This window comes from Aspergillus pseudodeflectus, assembly GCF_044049435.1.
Source record: "Aspergillus pseudodeflectus strain CBS 756.74 chromosome Unknown BJX68scaffold_3, whole genome shotgun sequence".
Taxonomy (NCBI): Eukaryota; Fungi; Ascomycota; class Eurotiomycetes; order Eurotiales; family Aspergillaceae; genus Aspergillus; species Aspergillus pseudodeflectus.
Window position 1 is genome coordinate 941005 of NW_027263779.1, and position 18251 is coordinate 959255.

Here is an 18251-nt window from a genome sequence, read left to right on the forward strand (position 1 = left end):
TCTTTCTCCAATTCTCATCAACGAACATCCCCAGTACTTTCTCGTCTCAGAAAGGATGGTGGCACTGCTAAGTCTGAAAGGAACAATAGTCGCTCGAGGGTATCCGGGCTCGGGGCATGAGCGACAAATTTCTCTCTGTTAGAGGCTTGAGACGCAATGGTACGATCCTTCGCTTAGGACTTCGCTCACTCAGTGTTCCGGAGCTGTTTACTTTGCCGCGGTGTCCGCCCCTGGAACAGACTGATGCTGCATTACAGTCCAGAGATTTGCCGGACAGACAGGCGTGCAAGTATGTTTTCTCTCTGACCAAGTTCGCGTGCAGTTCGCCACTATTCAGCAAACAAGCCTCTCGATCAACCGCTGTCGTCAACATCCGAAAAAAGCAGATATCGATTTGCTACTCCGTAGTCTGTCTGTTCTCGGGGGAACAAAAGGGTCCTGGACTCATCGAAAGCCGGCGAGCATCGAAATGAGGGACTAGCGAAGTGGCAATTCGGGCAGAGCCAGCGTGGTGGGCTCCCTTTGATGGTCAAGCACACTTGCCATCCATGTCTTCTCATTAGGAGACTCGAGTCTGCAAGCATAAATGGTACTGGTCGCCAAGGAGCTCTGCGTTCGGGTCACGGTCAGTGCTGTAGAACTGTAGCAGACGCCAGGACAATTCCAAAGAGCTGAACAGCAGGCCCCATTGTAATTCATATCCCTGCATTCTCTCTCCAAGGGGCTTCCCTGATATTCGAGATGTGGTGATCCCGTTCTTTGTACTACGTGCCGGGATTTGCTGTGGCGATGAATGGCGAGAGGCTGAGGGCATCCGAAGGACTGGTACATAGGTGGCACGGGGTTGAGGATGGGACTGCATAGTTAGGCGTCTTGTTTATCTGATGTGCTTCAAGGGTGAAGGTGTATGAGAGATATATACTGCAACACAAGGATCGCACCGACCGATAAGAACCAACCAACCAACATCGGCTTCGGGCCTCGGAGCCGTAAAATATCTTGATCGACGAATGGCGAAGGAAAGCCGCGATAATTGATCGCCGTGTTAGCAGGGGTATTGGGACCGTGCTTACTCTTCAGTGTCTGTGCAGCACTGTAGTGTGAGCTGATCAATCACCAACTTGACCAGTGGACAGGCGAGAGGGCAGGGTTTGCATTTGATGGAAAGCTCGGTGATTGGGCGGTCGAGGAATCACATTCTGAGAGCTCAATCTCCATGTGGTGCAACGATCAGCATCCGAGGTTGATGGCTGGCTGAAGCGTGGATTCGTTGAGCCTCTCGCAGCGCACTGGTTGGCTCGAGTTTGCCACCTCAGGCTCCAGTTTCCGCTTCTCCACATACTAAGCCGGATCAGGAGCTGTTGCCATCGCCGAAAAGGTACACCTGACGACGCTCCCGACTTTTTGGTTTCTGGCTCCCAGGTCGCTTTTCTTTGATCACATTCAGAGGCCATCGAGTGGCTTTTTAAACACGTTCGATGCGCTCTGAAATGTCGTACAGACGCACTGTATCCATCTGACACGCATCTCATGTCCCGTCCTGAGACCCGCGAATCAAACCCCACATATAACGGCTCTCACGACTGGCAAGGCTAGAACCCACACATCCCGTGCTCAGCGGCTGTAAGCACTAACCAGCGCGCCCCTCTCGAGATCTCGGTCTTGCTCGCTCGGATCTCGAATGCCTCAATTCTGCTGCGCTGTTGGTTTATTCCAGATGAAGCTTCAAAGACCCTCAACCTTTAACCTCAATACGCGCTGTCAATTCTCCTGCGAGCTTGCGGTCACGGGCTCTGCTCATGTCTGATCACTTTTCGAGAAAGGCAGCCAGCTCCACACAGGGCCTTCGCCAGTCGAGGTCTTGCAAAGTTTGTCGAGCTCGAAAAGTCAAGGTGCGCCCCGAGCCCTGCTTCAACCGCGAAGCTTGAATTCCTGCATTGGCCTCCATTGAGTCGCTGTTTTTTTCATGAAGAGTTCCCACTAACTGAGCACAGTGCGACCGAGTTAAACCATGTCATGCGTGCTGTACCCATGGGTACCCGTCCAAATGTGTTTACGAAGTTGTTCCAGGTGAAGACTTCAAGCCGATCTCGCAAGCTGAAGAAATCCGCAACCTGCGGAACGAAATCAAGGAGCTAACTGCCCGAATAAATGGTGGTGAGCTTTGGATTCCAATTACAACATTAGCTTACGCATTGCCAGGGTCGAATCGACCGCAGCGACGCCTCCACCAGTTACAGACACTCTTCGAGACCATCCGATCTGCCCCTGAGGATGTAGTTGAACGCCTTATCGCCGAGCTCAGAGGCCCTCCTCGAGAGACAAGTCGCCAGAACCCGCCTGTTGGACAATGGGACGACACAGAAGGTACGCCTAGTCGCTCAAGAAAATCGTACAGTGCTGTGCACTGACCGCGAGCTGTTGATAGGGTATGATGACGATCAACAATTAGACGGCGAAGGTGAATATGGAGATGCAGTTGAGGGAGACGACCTCTCCAGTTTGGTTATCCGACGTGAATTTCGCCGAGACTCCTCCGAATCAAGTGACGACTCTGCTTATGGCTCAATAAGTCGAATGGATACGTCGAAATCTATGCTAGATGTCTTTATTGAACGTTTCGTTGATGCCTTCAGCCCAGAGGTCGATGCCAAAGCTGGGCAAGCGGGTGCAATCCGGCGCGCTGCCGAAATCCGCATGTTTTCACCAATTTTGACTGATGCCTTTCAAGCCGTTAGTCATGTCTTCTTCGGCCGCTCCGTCCAGAACAAAACCATTGAAGCGACCGGATTTTCCTACTATCCTCGCGTCCTTAGGAGCTTGCAGGAGGCCTTATTAGACCCGGAGCGGAGCAAAGCCGAATCTACTCTGGCCACGGTAATTCTCTTGATGGCATTTGAGGTATTTCCCCTAGACTTCACGTTGGAGAACTTCCTAACACACATCAAGGCCGTTGAGCGGACTTCTCAAGCATCCATTACCGCACATGTTCAAGGCGCTGTGCGACTGATTGAGCATCGAGGCCCGGAAAACCACATGTATGGGGTGGAACACCTTTTCTTTACCGAACTACGTCCATACTGGGTAGGTTTCCTACTGAATTATTCGATATTTGATTCAACACACTAACAACAAACAGGTTTCTGCATCCTTTTCACGGCGCGCCCCTTCCTTCCTTGCTCGAGACGAGTGGAAAACAATACCATGGTCAGCTGGAACAACTGCGAAAAACATCCTCCATTATCTCCTCGACCTAGCAGTCGAAGTACCAGGGCTGTTATCCCAATATGATGAAATTACAACGGGAATAAACTCGAATATACTGAGCGCACACGAACGATCGGTCAAACAAGCAGCATTGTGGAACGGACTCGCAGATCTGACAAACCGTTTTCTCCTGTGGAAGATCAACTGGGTAGATGGATACCCAGACGGACCGCCAAGCGAGGTAGAAGCCACAGACGAGGGCCTGTTCCCCGTTTTCCAGTGTCGTGACCTGCGCACCGGCGCCACTATTACCCCTACAAAATTCGAGTACCCAGATCTCCTTCTCACGCAGACAATGTGCATATACTATGCCACCCGCCTGATTCTATCGTCCGTCGACACGCGGCCGGACGGAGTAAGTCGCCCCGAGCAATACCAACTGGCATGCGGTATCTGCCGCAGTCTCGAGTGGTATATCCTAAAGTCACCCGGGAACATGATCAACCGCCTCGCCTTCCCGGTTCGTGTGGCATGGGAAGCATTCCCGGACGGCGGACCAGAACGCAAGTTTCTCTACGCGGTATTGAAACTCGTGGAGAAGCGCCACTCCTTGGCCCTTTGGGGTGGTGGAATGGAAGAATTATCATCGCGGTACAACTCGCCTCCGCGGACCGATGTATAACCGCTCAGTGGATATAGCTACAGTAATGATCTCACGATTTGTGCGTGGACTGGTAATGACACATACGGGAAGCTTAGAGGCGCGGGCGCAGTTCAGTTGAGCTTATGTGTATATAGCTTCTGTCCTGGAGACGACGTGAAGGGGATTGTCAAGCGATTTTCGGATTGATACCTAGATAATATACATATTATCCTCGTTTTATCCTTCTTGCGAGTTCAGCAGACTACATACGTATATACCTGGCATGTCATATCCGTCTTCTGTTCTTGGAGAGCGTGGGTCAACCGGAACTTGCTCCCACTTATGCTTCGCTGCAGTGGATCCCATGCTGTGCCATCCGTAGGTATTGGCGCCTGAGATAGATCCTCTAATCTCCGTTTAGCACGTTAAAAGTACCACGATGTCTCTCTCCCATCTTGATTTTTAGCATCTTGACCTCGACTTCTTCTTGTGGTATGCTCAAACCTTTCAAGGTATTTCATTCAATATAAGCTTTTATGGACTGCAGTCCACGGCCACCAAAGCTCGTCCAGACCCTCTATCCGCTTTATTAAAGCCCGATAACACATCGCTCAATCCCACGCTTCGCGCAACACATACGAGGGCATGACGCCAGCGAACTATTCAGAGCAAACCGAATTGAAGCTTTCGAAGCTCAGCAACTGAGGGTAACCCTAGAGAGGTACCCATGCTCTTCTACTTCCACTGGCCCATCATTGGCCGGTTTTCTGGTGACTGGAGACTCTATGCATGAACTCCGTGGGGCTTTCAAACTTGGTGCAATATATTCTCTTCAATCAAGCCATTGTACGTTGATCCTCTTCAATACTTTCAAGAGCGAATCCCGAAGCTGATCTGTTTTCTTGACAGATGTGACAACTCTTATCCCACTATGCATTACAATCTGGTCAACGCCTGCAGTTCTACCAGCGCATAATAGAGGTACGGGTGCCATTTGCCCTAGATGATACGACGGCAGCTGATCACTTATGCCTCGCCTTAAATCTTCATATAACACACCCTATCACAGAGGCACGACAGCAGCAGCAGTTTACGCCTCTAGTTCTTTCACAGAAGTTGCAAATACTGAGATCTCAGACAGAAGTAATATCAGCCGATGACTTTGGTTCCGCGACAGAGTTATAGCAGCCGCGGTGATACTGGCGTGTGATGAGGTAGGCATTGTATCCTATATAACTTGGTTCAATAGCCGCGATCTATCATGATGTCGTACAGGGCATGGGAGACAGATCGTGGGTCCTTATCTGGCTAACGGAGATATACATTTTCACTGCGCATCATGATTAAACGCCCACAACTGGAGCCAAACCTCTTTGCTTTTTGGTTCCACTCTGATTCTTGCGTGTAAATACTAAAATTAGCCCCACAGAGCCACTGCGGTGCGCTTGCTTTTGCAAAATTTGGCCTATTCAAACGCCCGCCCCCTCTATTTTCTTCTCCCCAAGATCGCCGTGCCTTCGTTGCTTCGCTCGTCCCCGCACTTCGTCTTCGTCTCCTCATCTGACGTATGTTAATAGGTGGCATAAACGTATCTGGTTCAATATGGCGAAGGAACACTCTCTTCCCTACATCAAGTACGCTGTTTCCTATTCCGCTTTGCGAATGCGAACCGGCGGACAGCTGTCTAGCTTCCTCCACTCGCCCACCATCTCGCTTCAAGCGACGGAGGCAGGTCGACCATTCCATATCCACCGAGACCTTCTAGAGAGCAAGTCAAAGAGTATCAGTGCAGCATTCGAACGCGGATTCCAGGAGGAGCTGAAGGGTGTTTATACCTTCCAAGATACCTCCGAGGGAACACTTGCCCGGTTCATCGAGTGGGCCTATACTGGCGATTATCCAGCCATTATCGTCCCTGCCCAGGGCCCCGGAGTACCAGCGAAGAAAGAGGAAAGCAATGAGACGGACAAGGTCCTGACGGCTATCGGGGCCCAACCAACGGCTACCTCCATGCCGGGCAACCACCCACTCCCGGCACCTATGCGGATATACATTTTCGGCGCAATCTATCTCAATCCCTAATCTGCGAAGTCTAGCCTTTGAGCGCGTAACCGCGTGCTTTACTGAGCTCAGCAAGCCCGAAGATCTCGATACCCAGCTTGCTGTCATCGCTGCACTCCGACTTGCCTTTCGGAAGCTGTTGTCGGATGACCCGCTGCTCGATTGGCTAGCGCAGTATACCGCCTATAGTATTGAGAAGCTTCGTGTGCAGAGAGACTTTCATGATCTCCTGCTTGAATCTCCTGAACTGAGTTCACGGATTGTGCTCTCGTTAATTCCGGGCCAACAGCCGCCGTGGAGGTCGCCCCCGCCAAAGTTCACCCTTGGCAAATATGTGCCCGGGATGGAGTATGAAGATGAGTCGGAGTATTAGTGGTCTCACCGGTTGTGGACGGAAGAATTTCTTTGAGGGTGCAGCCGACAAGCTGAGCATGAATCTTTCACCTTTGATGGCAAGAAACAAGGGATGGATCTACAGAATGCACACCACTTACCCTGCAGCTTATGGAATGTGACTAGGGACTAAGCTACTACTCCTTGTACCGTTTACTGGGCACACACCGAATGATCACCAGGGTTCTCCCCCTAACCGTTCTGTAGAATTCTTCGTCGAGGCTCTAGTCCTATACTAAAATTCTTCACCACGGAGGGCTTAAGCCATGGCGACCATCGCGCCGTCCAACTACATAACCTGGCTTGCGCCACGGCTGCAGGTTTCGTTTCCCTTTCCGTTCTCTCTTGTCCCATCTTCTCTACCGCGGTTTCGTTTCCATCATGGCGTGTCTCAAGGACTTTGCTCTGCTTTCGGTACTCTTCCTGCAGGCGTTCCCTGTCGGCGCAGCACCAGCCCCTGTTGATGGCTTTCGCGCCTTGACGGACCATAATCCTCTCCACCTCGTGAATATCACGCCCTGCGCCGGTCCCGATGATTGTGGAGGAGGTGAGGAAGGAAATGGCGCAGATGGCAATGGCGATTCTGGTGACCATGAGAGTGGGGGTGATAACAAAAATGGTGGAGATCCAATCACCACTATAACCGACTGGTAAGACGGCCACTGCCCTAGATACTGCAACCATTGCCTTACACGACGATCCTGACATCAACAGCCCCGGCGTCCCAACGACCACAATCACGATTACCACTGATAACCCTGACGGCACCGCAACCGCAACGATCACGTCGACGACAACAATCACCGAAACGACTACGGACGATGAAGGCACAGCCAACCGCCCGACGCAAACAGACACGATCATCCAGACTATCACCGACTGCACCGCGACCACAACTGACTATACCACCATTACCGCGGACGCATCCACAATCACCACGACGGTCACCACCGCTGGCCCAACAGTAACGAGCACGACGACGACGACCGAGGGTGCCGAGACTGTTACAGAGCCGGGCGCGACGACGACGGAAACGCTCACGATAACTGTCGACGAGACAGTCACCGAGACAACAACGTTGACGTCTCACCAGATCGAGACAGAAACTCTCACAGAGACCGAGACGCAGACTGTTACACTCAACCAGACCATCACGACGACCAGCACCACGACATCGGTTTCGACGACGAGTATAACAACAACAGAATCATGCTCCGCAACCAGCACGGCCGACCCCAGTCCCGATCCCACCCCCGAGCCAGAACCCAACCCGGGCGTCTACGGAACCTGCACAGACCCGACAATAAACTACGTCCTCAACAGCAACGGCCAATACATCTATACAACGAACAACCAGGATGACTTCCCCTTTGGCGAATCGCCGACGATCCAGAGTCCGGCGGCACTGATCTGTAATCGGCTTGAGAGCCCGTGCAATGCGCCGCCGGAGACTGTGGCGGCTTGTCGGGCGACGATTGATGAGGTGAATGGTCTGGAAGGGCCAGCGGCTGCGGATGCGTGGAATGCGGCGTTGTTGGGGATTGTTGGGTGAGATTATCAGCCCGGAAATTTGGATGAGGATGGATGGGGATACAATGGATCGATTGACCGGCCTGGAATATCAGAGACAATATCAATAATTGATAATATTATCATCAGATTTTTCGCTGGATCGCTCGCTGTATGTCTAAAGACGTTCTTGAGAGTCGCTCACATGCTCACTTCGAAATCGCGTCATAGAGTTAATGAATGAAATCGACATCCTCTTTGATATACCCACACCTACACCTTTAAACTTGCTCCATCCAGCATCGCCTCACTCATCATAAAACAACAATGACAGACAAAGTCACACCCCCAACCATTACCACAGTCATTGAAGCCCCTCCCACTCCCCCTCCCCCTCGCACGGTAACTCTCCCCGCCCCATCTGTCTCACTCGCCGTCGCATTCGGAAACACCCTCTCGCGACACGACCCCGACAACCCGCCCGCAAACGCCCACTGATCACGCGGGTCGCACTGCGCGATACACTCGATCATCTGTAATCCGTCGAGACCGCGACATACACATTCTTCCATTGCGCGGCCCGTTTCCTCGCCGCTGCACCAGGACGCGCTGGGGTGGGTTGTTATGCAGGTGTCGACGCAGGGCGGGTAGCGAGTTGCGAGGGTTGGGGTTATCAGTAGGTTGACGAGGAGGATGATTAAGGTTATTGGTAGGATGCTTGGTGAGAGGAGTGGTGGCGGTGTGAGTACTGTGCAAGGCATTGCGATTTTCTTCTTTCCCAATGTGTTACATAGACAAGTCTTGGTCCTGAGGAGAGGTCGAATCCGTGCCCTGCAGCCGTAGATGGATAGGTATGAGATCTTTTGGAGGTGCACGAGGGATGAACTCTGAAGAAATGAAGTCCAGACAAAGTTCACCGGCACCCACGGTTATATCACATGGCGACCCAGGAGGGAAAAGCAAACCTGCGGACGAGCTTGATTTGGATCCTTGCGGGAGTCCGGCGGGAATTGGGGGATGTGGTTGGAGGCTTGAGTCGATAGTGCGTCATTTGGACGGGGGATCGCCGCGGGGTGGAGATCATTTCCCTTGCTGCGATTGCGAACCGAACCGTGGGTTGACCGGGGCCTGGTTTTGGTACCGTGCTGTGTAAGATACTAATTTGTTGTCTATAGCCATCTAGGCTTCGGACCTACTTTACCTCTGCCCATGGTGGCCTCAGTTTATGCACCTAGTACATTCCAAAGACGAACTAGCAGAGCCTTGTAGAAGATAACAGATTGGTGGGCAGCCAAATGGAACTGTTCGTTGTGGACCGAGAACTAATATATATATATCCTAGGATAACAAGGTCATTACTAAACCTTGAAATGGATACAAATATAGTGCAACAGGGACTGTCCAGGGCTCTTAAAACCAACACTTGACAGAGCAGTAGAAAGCAAATTCCAGTAATTCAAGAATCTGTCGCGATTTCGCTTCCCCATCCCATGGTGCGGCGAATGCCTGAGGCCAAAAAAACAGCAGCCTTACGCTATGCCCAACAGGAGCAACGAGTGCGAGGCTAAGCCAAACGAGGGAAGGCGCGACCCGCAGTAGCTCATCTTAAGTTGGAAGTCAACTCAGCAGCGGTTTTTAAAGAGCTGCATCAGCCATTGGGACTGCGCAGATGGGCTCAGGTATTCCAGTTGCAAAGTATCTACGAGATGGTCTACTACGGCGCTCTAAGTAAAGGCTGTGAACTGTGCCGTCGCCGGAAAATCAAGGTCGGTCACCATCAGATCGCCACAACACATCCAAAACCAGAACCACAAGAAGGACAAAATCCGTGCTAACCCCGCCAGTGCGACGAGCGAAAACCGAACTGTCGAAAATGCGAGACCTCGAATAGATCATGCACAGGGTACCGCGATCTAACTGCCATTTCCTTTCGCGATGAATCGTCTCGCGTGATACGCAAAAGCTGCAGACGAGGCACGCCGCGTTCAACGATCGGAGGAGAAGGAGGAGAGAGAGGAGACAGTATAACCTGCACTCCGCCGTTATCCTTCCCAACTGCAGATCTTGCGGCGGGGTTCTTCTTCACAAAGTACAATATCTACAACGGGCCTTATTTCTCCAGTCTATCGCATGACTGGCTGCGCGAGGTCTATGTGAAGGATCCGACGTGCCATGTCCTGCGGACCGCCATTGAGGCTGTTGGTCTAGCGGGGTTGTCCAATACATTATATGCACCTCATCTGGCTGCTCTGGCTCAGGATAGATATGGCAAGGCGCTAGCAGGCTTGGAAGGGGCGTTGCAGGATCCGTGCATTGCGACTCGGGATACGACGCTCATGACGGTTATATTGCTCGGTCTATTTGAGGTCAGTGACGCGGCCCTTCAAGATAAGTTGTTCAGCTCACTGACTTTAGACAGGTGGTCGCGTCTGATGCAGGGGACGAAAGTCGGTTTTGGATAGCGCACGCTGCCGGGGCCATGGCTTTACTACAGCTTCGGGGGCCCGACCAGTTTGCGCGACCGCGAGGAGGACAACTGTATGTTTTCACTCGGTCGCAGATTGTGGGTGTGAGCCTTCATACTATGACAGACCGCAGCTAACTGTTGTGTAGCTGTCCGCCTGCATGATTCGGAAACTTCCAGTTCCTCCAGCACTGGTCAATGTCACGTACGAGTTTGAGACCAGCACACTCCGCCAACTGTGGAAGGACAGCAACCTCGCGACACCTGGTTCAATAAGCGAGATATGCTTCCGGCTGGTGAACCTCCGAGCGGTGATTGCGGACAAAGCCTCTGAGGATCCCGCTGCTATTCGCGAGCGGGCATTCTCAATTGATGCGGATCTTGAGGATTGGAAAGTCAGTGCTGGAATTAGATGGACGTACGATGAGCTCTGTGCAGCAGACTCTACGAACTCTACCTTGTTCATGGGCAAGTACCATCGCTACGCGAATCTCTGGATCGCGAGAGCATGGTTGAATTTCCGTGTCCTGAGGATCGCCGTGAATCAAATAATCATCGAGAATGCGGTCAAATTTGAGTTTGCAGATGAGATTGTATCTCGGGCTCGCTATCTGGTGAGGGATCTTTCCTCCGAGATATGCATATCCATATCGAGCTTTGATGAGAGTCCTCGTAAGTACTGTATATGAACCGGCAGTTTCGGTCTCGACTAACCAGCCTTGTAGATCTCCTCCATGTCATCCAACCTCTCTTCCTGGTTGCAGAGGAGCCACTCAATCCAGCTTCGATGCGATCTTTCGCCGTGGAGCAGCTATACCGGATTCACAAATCAACTGGCGTTCGACGGGCTGGCCGTCTGGCTGAGATAGCAGCACGATCTCTGTGAATCCAGCTTAGGGACGATGGCTGCTCTGATCTTTCTCCGCTGCGGCTCGTAAATCGCCGCTGCTGCCTGGCGGTTACGCCTGTCGTGTTCGACAAACTGACCATCAAACTACGAGCCGGTACCAACGTACACGATCTGTTACTCGAACTCGATGATTTTGGTATTGGTAGAAATTATCTCCAATATACCCGTCGGCTCAACCTGGTCTGCATCCAGCACTGGCTTCCGCGCCACACAACTCGGGGTCTCAAGGAGCTGCAACCTACCCTGTTTGGTTACATCCCCAGAGCTGCGACCGACTCCTTTCTCACGCCATATCTCACCACAGCCGGAGTTCCAGGTTCAGACTATGAGCGCTGGAAGTGGATTTTGAATTTCTACAAACCCGAAAGCTGGAAGCCACTTGTCGACCTGATTGCCAAGTTCCATCGTCTTGTCGAGCTCAATTATGGCCTGGCCGATATGTTTCCTCCAGCACTGGCCGAGGCCGTTACACTGTACCACCCTGGCTGTACCGTAAATATCTGGAATAGCTATCTTCCCGCAACAGCCGGCAATACTAGTCAGCGAATATCTCTGGGCGCTTTATCTTCTCTCAATCCTCGCAGCTTCGTTGCAGTTTGCTCGGCCCAGAACGTGGAAACTCCAAACCATGTTTACGGCATTTTACTGCGCGAGATCCTTCCCGGGCTTGCCGCATGTTCAATCTCAAGCACCTGACCATCCATTGGGGGAATCCCACCCTCCTCAACAGATTGAATAACCTGGTCGAAGACTGGTATACTCGTCCACAATTCGTGTCTCGGCCATGTCTACAGTCCCTCACTCTCCAGGGCCCCAGCCCCCTGACCAATGGTCTTGGCGCATTATAGAGGCTTTATAATCTATCTCAGCTACGCTCACTAGACTTGACAGCGTCCTCCGGGTTTGATGTTCTACGGCAGGCCTCCTTGCTTTTCAAGCATCTTCAGAAACTCTACGTTTCGCTGGACGCTGAACCTCATCCAGCTTCCCTGCACGATATCCAGGATAGAGTAGACATCCTCCAGTCTTTTAACCATTTACAATTTTTGTGTCTTCGCGGTGTCCGACAAGAACGTACCATATCTGATATTCTCGCAGTCCATGGCTCAACGTTACAAGGTTTGATCATCGAGGTGACACGCCGCGGGTTCGGGTCTGATTGCTCTCTCCAACCCCCCAATTTAAGCCCTCTCTGCATAAGCGACATAGCCGAAGCCTGTCCAAGTCTACGCGAACTTCGGATACCGATAATGCGGACCAAGGGGGACAGATACGAATGCAAAAAGTACAAAGCACTGGGACAGTTCAACTATCTGCAAACCCTGATCATCGACCTGCTCTGTGACCCCCGATCGACTGTCCCTTCTGACCGGGTTCCATCAATGACAGACATGATAGGGCACAGTCTCGCCAAGGCGGCGACGGACAGGAAGCTGGTTGAATCCATTTGGAACGCCATCTTCCAAAACCAGTCGACCAAGCGGCTCCGAGAGCTATCGTGTATTCACTTTGGGTCAGAGTGCTTTCCGTGGACGCAAGAATGGGTCATGCTGCACCTCGCCCAATCCTTCCTTGTGCAACGTCCTGAGCGCGCCACCGACCCCGTGCAAGAACAGCCGATCGGGCGCAAGTCCCTGGCCCTGCGCATGGAGGAGAAATACCGGTCTGGCGGTCGGAGTGGAATGGATGTAGATACGCAAGAGGACTTTGACGAGCTCTGGCCAGGGGATGGGCCATGGGAGACGAAGTGGAAGAGTTTCCCCCTTGACACATCCGGTATCTGGATTGGTGTTGGGCCTTCTGATCAGTCACGTCAGCAAGTCAACTCTGACCCTGTGTCTCACCCTAGAGTGAGGGGCCCGTTCATCAAGGTCATCCGTCGGCGAGCGCGCGGTATGTCTTAAAGCAGCCGCACAAGGTACTCCAGCAGCGTAATTGGTTAAGTTTATCCACATGGGATCTCTAAATTGTCTTGAGGCTTATTTCATTCAGATCCCCAAGTGGACCAATTGAGCTTTACACAGATCATATTTTAGGTCTTCAAGCAGGCCAACCAATCAACTATATAGTAACGCTAGAAACACTACTCCCTCCAACCTCAGAGTCAGGATCAGATTCAGCATCCTCTGAACCCTCACTACCTCCCTCGACTTCATCTAAATCAGGCCACACAAAATCGCCCCAGCCGTCATCATCATCCTCTTCCATCTCTCGTACGCCATCACTGCCAACTTCAACCCGATCCCAAAACTCACCGTAAAACCCCTCCTCGGGGACATCGTTTGTGATGACAGGTAACGGGACTGCCTTATCTTCATCGACGCTCACCATCCAATCGTTCCGAAATAGATCCAGAACGAGATGCCACCCGTCCTCAAACTCATGGAAAACAATCGGTGGGATGAGCAGCTCGGGCGTTTGCACCTCACCGTCAACGACGATCGTGATGGATGGTAGACAATTTCCCCAACAGGCGGCGAAATTCAGCGGCGGCAGGGCCCCGTGCGCCGTCTCCGAACCAGGGCCAGAATCACGCAGGATGTAAATGTTATCACCCTGCACGAGGATCTGCGACTCATTGATAAAGACCTCGTGGCCCAGAATCACGAGCGGGGCCCCGAATAGCCGGTCGCGCGTATACGCCCAGCACTTCCGGTAGTCTGTGCGGACGTCCGGGTCTCGCCATGCGTCGAAGGTCTGCCAGCAGTGGAAGATGCAGCAGGGTGGGTGGGACTCTTCATATTCGTCGTCATCGGGGTCGGGACATGCGCCGTCCCAGAGGGGGCGGGGTGTGAAGGGTTCATTTGGGTGTGTGCGGATTAGCGGGGTGATGTCACTGATTGTCAGGCGGGATATGGCTGGACGCGTTGAAGTTGAAGGGATGGGCTCGTCGTCTGCGTCGAAGAGGCGCCAGATGTCGGAGGTGGATGAGAGGTTGGCGCGGAGGGGCTTTGTGTCGCAGAGGGTGCGGAAGGGGCGTGTGGTGATTTTGCAGTTGAGGTAGTCGAGGACGGCGAGGATGGCGCAGTCGGCTGGAGTCATGGACGCATCTGGGTCTGACGTGCGCTTGAAGTAATAGTCGTACCCGTTCGTGATGAATTGCGCCGTTCGAAAGGTCTTGTGGAGGTAGAGCGGTGCTTCTTCTGGACTGCTAGCTGCTTTCTCGAGGGCCCAGTGGAGGGAGTTTGCCCGCTCGAAGCACTCGTGCGCGTACTTGCCCAGCTCCTCGCCAAAGACGTCCTGGCCAGTGAGATAACACGCCGTGGAAAAGAGAGGCGCAATCCGACTATCATGTATGAGGGTATCGTCCTTGAAGATCAGCTCCGTGCGAAGGAAGACTTTGTCGCGGGAAAGAAACGGTTGGCCTTCGTGGTGGAGCTTCTGGTCGAAAATCACGCAGGTGAATTCTTCTATCTCGTGTAGATCTACGTCGTCGACGCGAAGGGCTGGATTGCCGGTGCCAGAGGACAGGTATATAAGCAGTGTGTACTTTGATACATGGGAGCGTTCGCTGTCGTAGTATGGTGTGTCGAGGTGGTTCGCGAAGCGGGTATCCCCCGGTGAGAAGCGGTTGCAGCGGAAGACATAGTTGACGAACTCAAAGGCAGGGGCAAGGGAGCCATCAGCTAGATTCGCTAGGATGCCGCTGTTGCGGATGGCGCTCGTGAGCGCTTTGCTGAGGAGGGCAGAGTGGAAGATGAAGCGCTGGCCGCCGCGCGCCTCTTTGTTGAGGGGTTGCGTATAGAGATCTAGCGAGGAGAGTTCCTTCAAGAGGCTGACGGATTCCCCATCGAGCTCGCATGTTAGGATGTCGTGCAAGAAGCTTGGTCGTTTTGGAGGGGTGAATGACAATTTGAGGTCCCCTCCGTGTGCCTCCATCCATCGATCCAGCGGGACGATGTTCTCGAAATTGTGATATGACAACTCCAACGGGTCCACAAAGACAGCGAAGAGCCTTGGGGTCTCGAGTATCTGTGCGAAGAAGACAATGCTCAGTACGTCGATCTTTTGGTCAAGGTTCTCGATGAATTTGAGCACTTTGTGGCTTGCTGATGGACAGCAAGAAACTTGCATGCCGTCGATGCTCGCGGTTTCGATTGGCTGTCCGATCACCTCGACCATACCATGAAGAATCCGCTGCTCGCGCTCATCCGCGTGGCCCTTCCACGCAGCAAGATAGAGATCGCGAACGCCGGCCGCAACAATCCATTTCCTGTTTTGACTTAAATCCCGATATCGCTGTTTCCCGGCGACCCCATCTGCAATCAACCCCTCGAAATAGGGCAAAGAGCGAAACCAAACACTCTCCCCATCCTCCTCGCTCGCATGCTCAAAAATAAGCGGCGAGATTGCTCCGCCGATCGCGTATCCAGATAAAATGTCGCGGATTAACACCGGGCCATCACGAGCGTCCGGCGTCAGATGATTCCGAATAATGGTTTCGTCGATTGTGTAGCTACCATCGTCACGAAGGGTGCACCACTTCGCGCATGGGCCTTGGGATCCGCGGGAGGTCTGTTCTGTCCGCTGCTCTGCGTCTGCACGGCCTCCCTCTCGCTGGTCGCGTTTCTGCGGAGGCGTATCTTGGCTGTCTTGCGATAGCTGGCGCTTTCGGCTGGTGTTGGGCTGGTCCATTCTGCCTTTGTCAAGGTGAATTTATGGATCCAGGCACTGAAGTATCGCGGGGTGCGCATCAATTGAGAAGGCAGCAGGGGCTGCGGCCGCTGGAGCCTGGAGGACAGATCCATCTCGTATCTGGGGCACGTGCTCATCCCGATCATCCTATCAGCGACATTGTCGGTGGAGGCCGAAGGCCCTTTGCACTTGATTAGCTGTTGCATTTCAAAGTAAGATAGACATGGTACAAGGAGGGCCATGGGGTGAAGACAACCGAGACTACTGCCTAGTGCGTTGAGTTAGGCATGACAGCTCCAAGGCCGGAATAACTACTAATGGGAGGCGGGCACATGAAAGATGCGGCTTAGACTGTCCAGCGTGAACTGGGCCTCCAAACATGGGAGGTATATTCTGGACTATAGTACATCAAAAGAAACAGAGGGTGAAAAAGGGGCAGGCGGTGGTAGTAGTAGAGGGCGCTTTGGTGGTTTGTCACCCGTCGTGATCTTTCCATAGTCGAACCCTATGCTGTAAAGTCGCCTTCTCTAAGGAGAAAAGAAAAATTGAAATCTTCCAGATCCCATTGTGGAAGGGGTAAAGAAAAAAGAAACGGGCATTCTACTGCACATGGCGGCGTCTGCGACGACGGCGTGAGCATTCCTGGCCACCCTTGTTACTCTCATCAGGCACCGGAGTCGAAGTGCTCGAGGGAACAGTAGATGCCGAAGAAGTCGAAGGACTGGAAGGCGTCGAAGCAGACGAGGGAACCGAGGTAGTAGCAGGACTCGAAGCGGCTGTGGAAGAGGTCGTCGTCGGAGTCTCGGGGCTCTCAGCACTCCCGTCACCTTCAGCGCCGGCGGGCAGAGGCGTGCAGTCGCCGTCGTCCGGGCTCTCAAGCGTGTTGGGCGTGTGGTCTTCGCAGTCATTGGGCCACACGGCCGGGCCAGGGGCCGTGTAGTTTCGGAGAGGTGGCCAGTACATTCCCACGAGGATACCTGGTTCGTTTCCAGTGTAGGCGCCAGGGAACTGCACGGTGGGACCTGGGGTTCCACTACCACTGCCGGTGACCTTGATCTGAGCACAGCCAATGTAGAACTGTGCGCCGCCGAACTCACCGGCGCCATGCAGGGCTAAACCCTCACCGCGCATGAGATACTCGCCCGCAGGCAGGTCCTCGGGCAGGTTAAAGACGAAGCTTTTGATACCGACATTGTCTTCGAACGGAGCCCAGGTGATCGGATCAGAGGTCAGGTTCGAGGTCGTGAGCGAGTAAATCTTGAACCAGTCGCCGTCGCCCTTGTACGTCTTTGCTGTCCCCGGCGCCTTGCTGAGGTATACCTGCTGGATGCCCGGGTGTCCCCAGAGATCGCGGACCGTGAAGCCGACCTGGTCTCCCGGTGCGACTTCGTACGTTTCGGTCTCGGCGAGAACGTCGTCGTCGATTCCACCGTTGTTGCAGATTATGTCGGTGGATGTGACGTCTTGTACTGGGCTGTTGCTGTTCTTTGTACGGCGGACATATTGGTACTCTTCGGTAACTTCACCGTTGACGATGAGCGAGGCGAGATTCCAATGGGCCGTTACAGAGGGGATGAGGGCAAGGGATGCCACGAGGGAGGGGGCGATCCAGCGCATTTTGAGTGAATGCAGTAGTAAGGGCTAAAGAAAGAATATTCCTCTAGTTTAGAAGATAGATGAACGAAATCCAGACCAGCTGGTTGAGAAAGGAGGGTGTGGGAATGGAATGGAGTGGAATGAACGTGGTGAAGAAGGGTTTTCGAGGGGTTAGACGCCATTATTATACTGTAACAATGTGCTTCTCTTCCCCACTCGATATCCTGAGATTGAACCCTTGGCGCTGTCTCATGTTGAGGCGCCTATGCAAGGTGCTGACGTTCTTCCCTGACTCGGCGAGACGCCCTACTCCGGAGTAAACTCCTGTAGCGACCATGGCAAACAAATTCTCCATGCAGTCCTGCTTGCAATGTTTCATATTTAGACGGGATGGGGCATGAACACCGATCCTTGCCCTTGGAGGCTCGCCAGGGTCGGCGGCTCTCTTCTGCCCAGGGGGTCCACAGTGTATGTGAAACAGTAGCCGCCCCCCAGCCACTAAGAATGCCGCATATCCCCCGTTTGCCTGTCAATCTGAGGCAGCGACAGTAAAAGACAGATTGTTTTCGCCGAGATACCGAGTCTCCTTTGTGCTTGGTGATATTCATGTTAAGTGAAGAAGGACCCTTCCGAGGACACAAGCTGATCTGCGATGCCATTGCACTTACGCTGTCGTGGCACTGCTAAATGTCAAGGAAATGGAACTGGCTCGCCAAACGCTGCCATGATTGTTGAATACCACTGCCGGAGTCTGCATGTTTGGTCGAGGTTCAGGACAGAAATCACGACCACGAGCTGAGCTGAGCTGAGTTGGCGAGTAACACGAACCCGCA

At 53.0% G+C, this 18251-nt stretch overlaps 7 protein-coding genes across 7 annotated transcripts; 5 read left to right on the top strand and 2 right to left on the bottom strand.

The window, feature by feature from the left end:
• The first annotated feature begins 1436 nt into the window (after nucleotides 1-1436).
• BJX68DRAFT_226417 (Zn(II)2Cys6 transcription factor) lies at nucleotides 1437-4064 on the top strand. The gene is made up of 6 exons (XM_071038508.1): nucleotides 1437-1892; nucleotides 1995-2154; nucleotides 2203-2367; nucleotides 2429-2901; nucleotides 2950-3084; nucleotides 3140-4064. Exons 1-6 carry the CDS (start codon nucleotides 1800-1802, stop codon nucleotides 3887-3889), a joined length of 1776 nt encoding a protein of 591 aa, XP_070904467.1. The 5' UTR covers nucleotides 1437-1799; the 3' UTR covers nucleotides 3890-4064.
• A 1388-nt stretch (nucleotides 4065-5452) lies between these two features.
• On the top strand, nucleotides 5453-6284 carry BJX68DRAFT_252410 (BTB/POZ domain-containing protein; the record flags this gene model as incomplete). The annotated part of the gene is made up of 3 exons (XM_071042563.1): nucleotides 5453-5484; nucleotides 5539-5821; nucleotides 5955-6284. 3 exons carry the CDS (start codon nucleotides 5453-5455, stop codon nucleotides 6282-6284), a joined length of 645 nt encoding a protein of 214 aa, XP_070904468.1.
• A 401-nt stretch (nucleotides 6285-6685) lies between these two features.
• Nucleotides 6686-7856, top strand: BJX68DRAFT_261963 (uncharacterized protein; the record flags this gene model as incomplete). The annotated part of the gene is made up of 2 exons (XM_071044325.1): nucleotides 6686-6954; nucleotides 7019-7856. The coding sequence occupies 2 exons, from the start codon at nucleotides 6686-6688 to the stop codon at nucleotides 7854-7856; spliced, it is 1107 nt and encodes a 368-aa protein (XP_070904469.1).
• A 1620-nt stretch (nucleotides 7857-9476) lies between these two features.
• BJX68DRAFT_226418 (Zn(II)2Cys6 transcription factor) lies at nucleotides 9477-11884 on the top strand. The gene is made up of 5 exons (XM_071038509.1): nucleotides 9477-9579; nucleotides 9658-10179; nucleotides 10233-10376; nucleotides 10427-10949; nucleotides 11003-11884. Exons 1-5 carry the CDS (start codon nucleotides 9520-9522, stop codon nucleotides 11161-11163), a joined length of 1410 nt encoding a protein of 469 aa, XP_070904470.1. The 5' UTR covers nucleotides 9477-9519; the 3' UTR covers nucleotides 11164-11884.
• On the top strand, nucleotides 11864-13164 carry BJX68DRAFT_226419 (uncharacterized protein). Its single transcript, XM_071038510.1, has one exon. It carries the CDS (start codon nucleotides 12438-12440, stop codon nucleotides 13089-13091), a length of 654 nt encoding a protein of 217 aa, XP_070904471.1. The 5' UTR covers nucleotides 11864-12437; the 3' UTR covers nucleotides 13092-13164.
• On the bottom strand, nucleotides 13152-15890 carry BJX68DRAFT_226420 (uncharacterized protein). Its single transcript, XM_071038511.1, has one exon. It carries the CDS (start codon nucleotides 15820-15822, stop codon nucleotides 13249-13251), a length of 2574 nt encoding a protein of 857 aa, XP_070904472.1. The 5' UTR covers nucleotides 15823-15890; the 3' UTR covers nucleotides 13152-13248.
• Nucleotides 15891-16422: 532 nt separating this feature from the next.
• On the bottom strand, nucleotides 16423-17439 carry BJX68DRAFT_252411 (lytic polysaccharide monooxygenase auxiliary activity family 9 protein; the record flags this gene model as incomplete). Its single annotated transcript, XM_071042564.1, has 2 exons — nucleotides 16423-16598; nucleotides 16650-17439. 2 exons carry the CDS (start codon nucleotides 17437-17439, stop codon nucleotides 16423-16425), a joined length of 966 nt encoding a protein of 321 aa, XP_070904473.1.
• Between the last annotated feature and the right edge of the window lie 812 nt (nucleotides 17440-18251).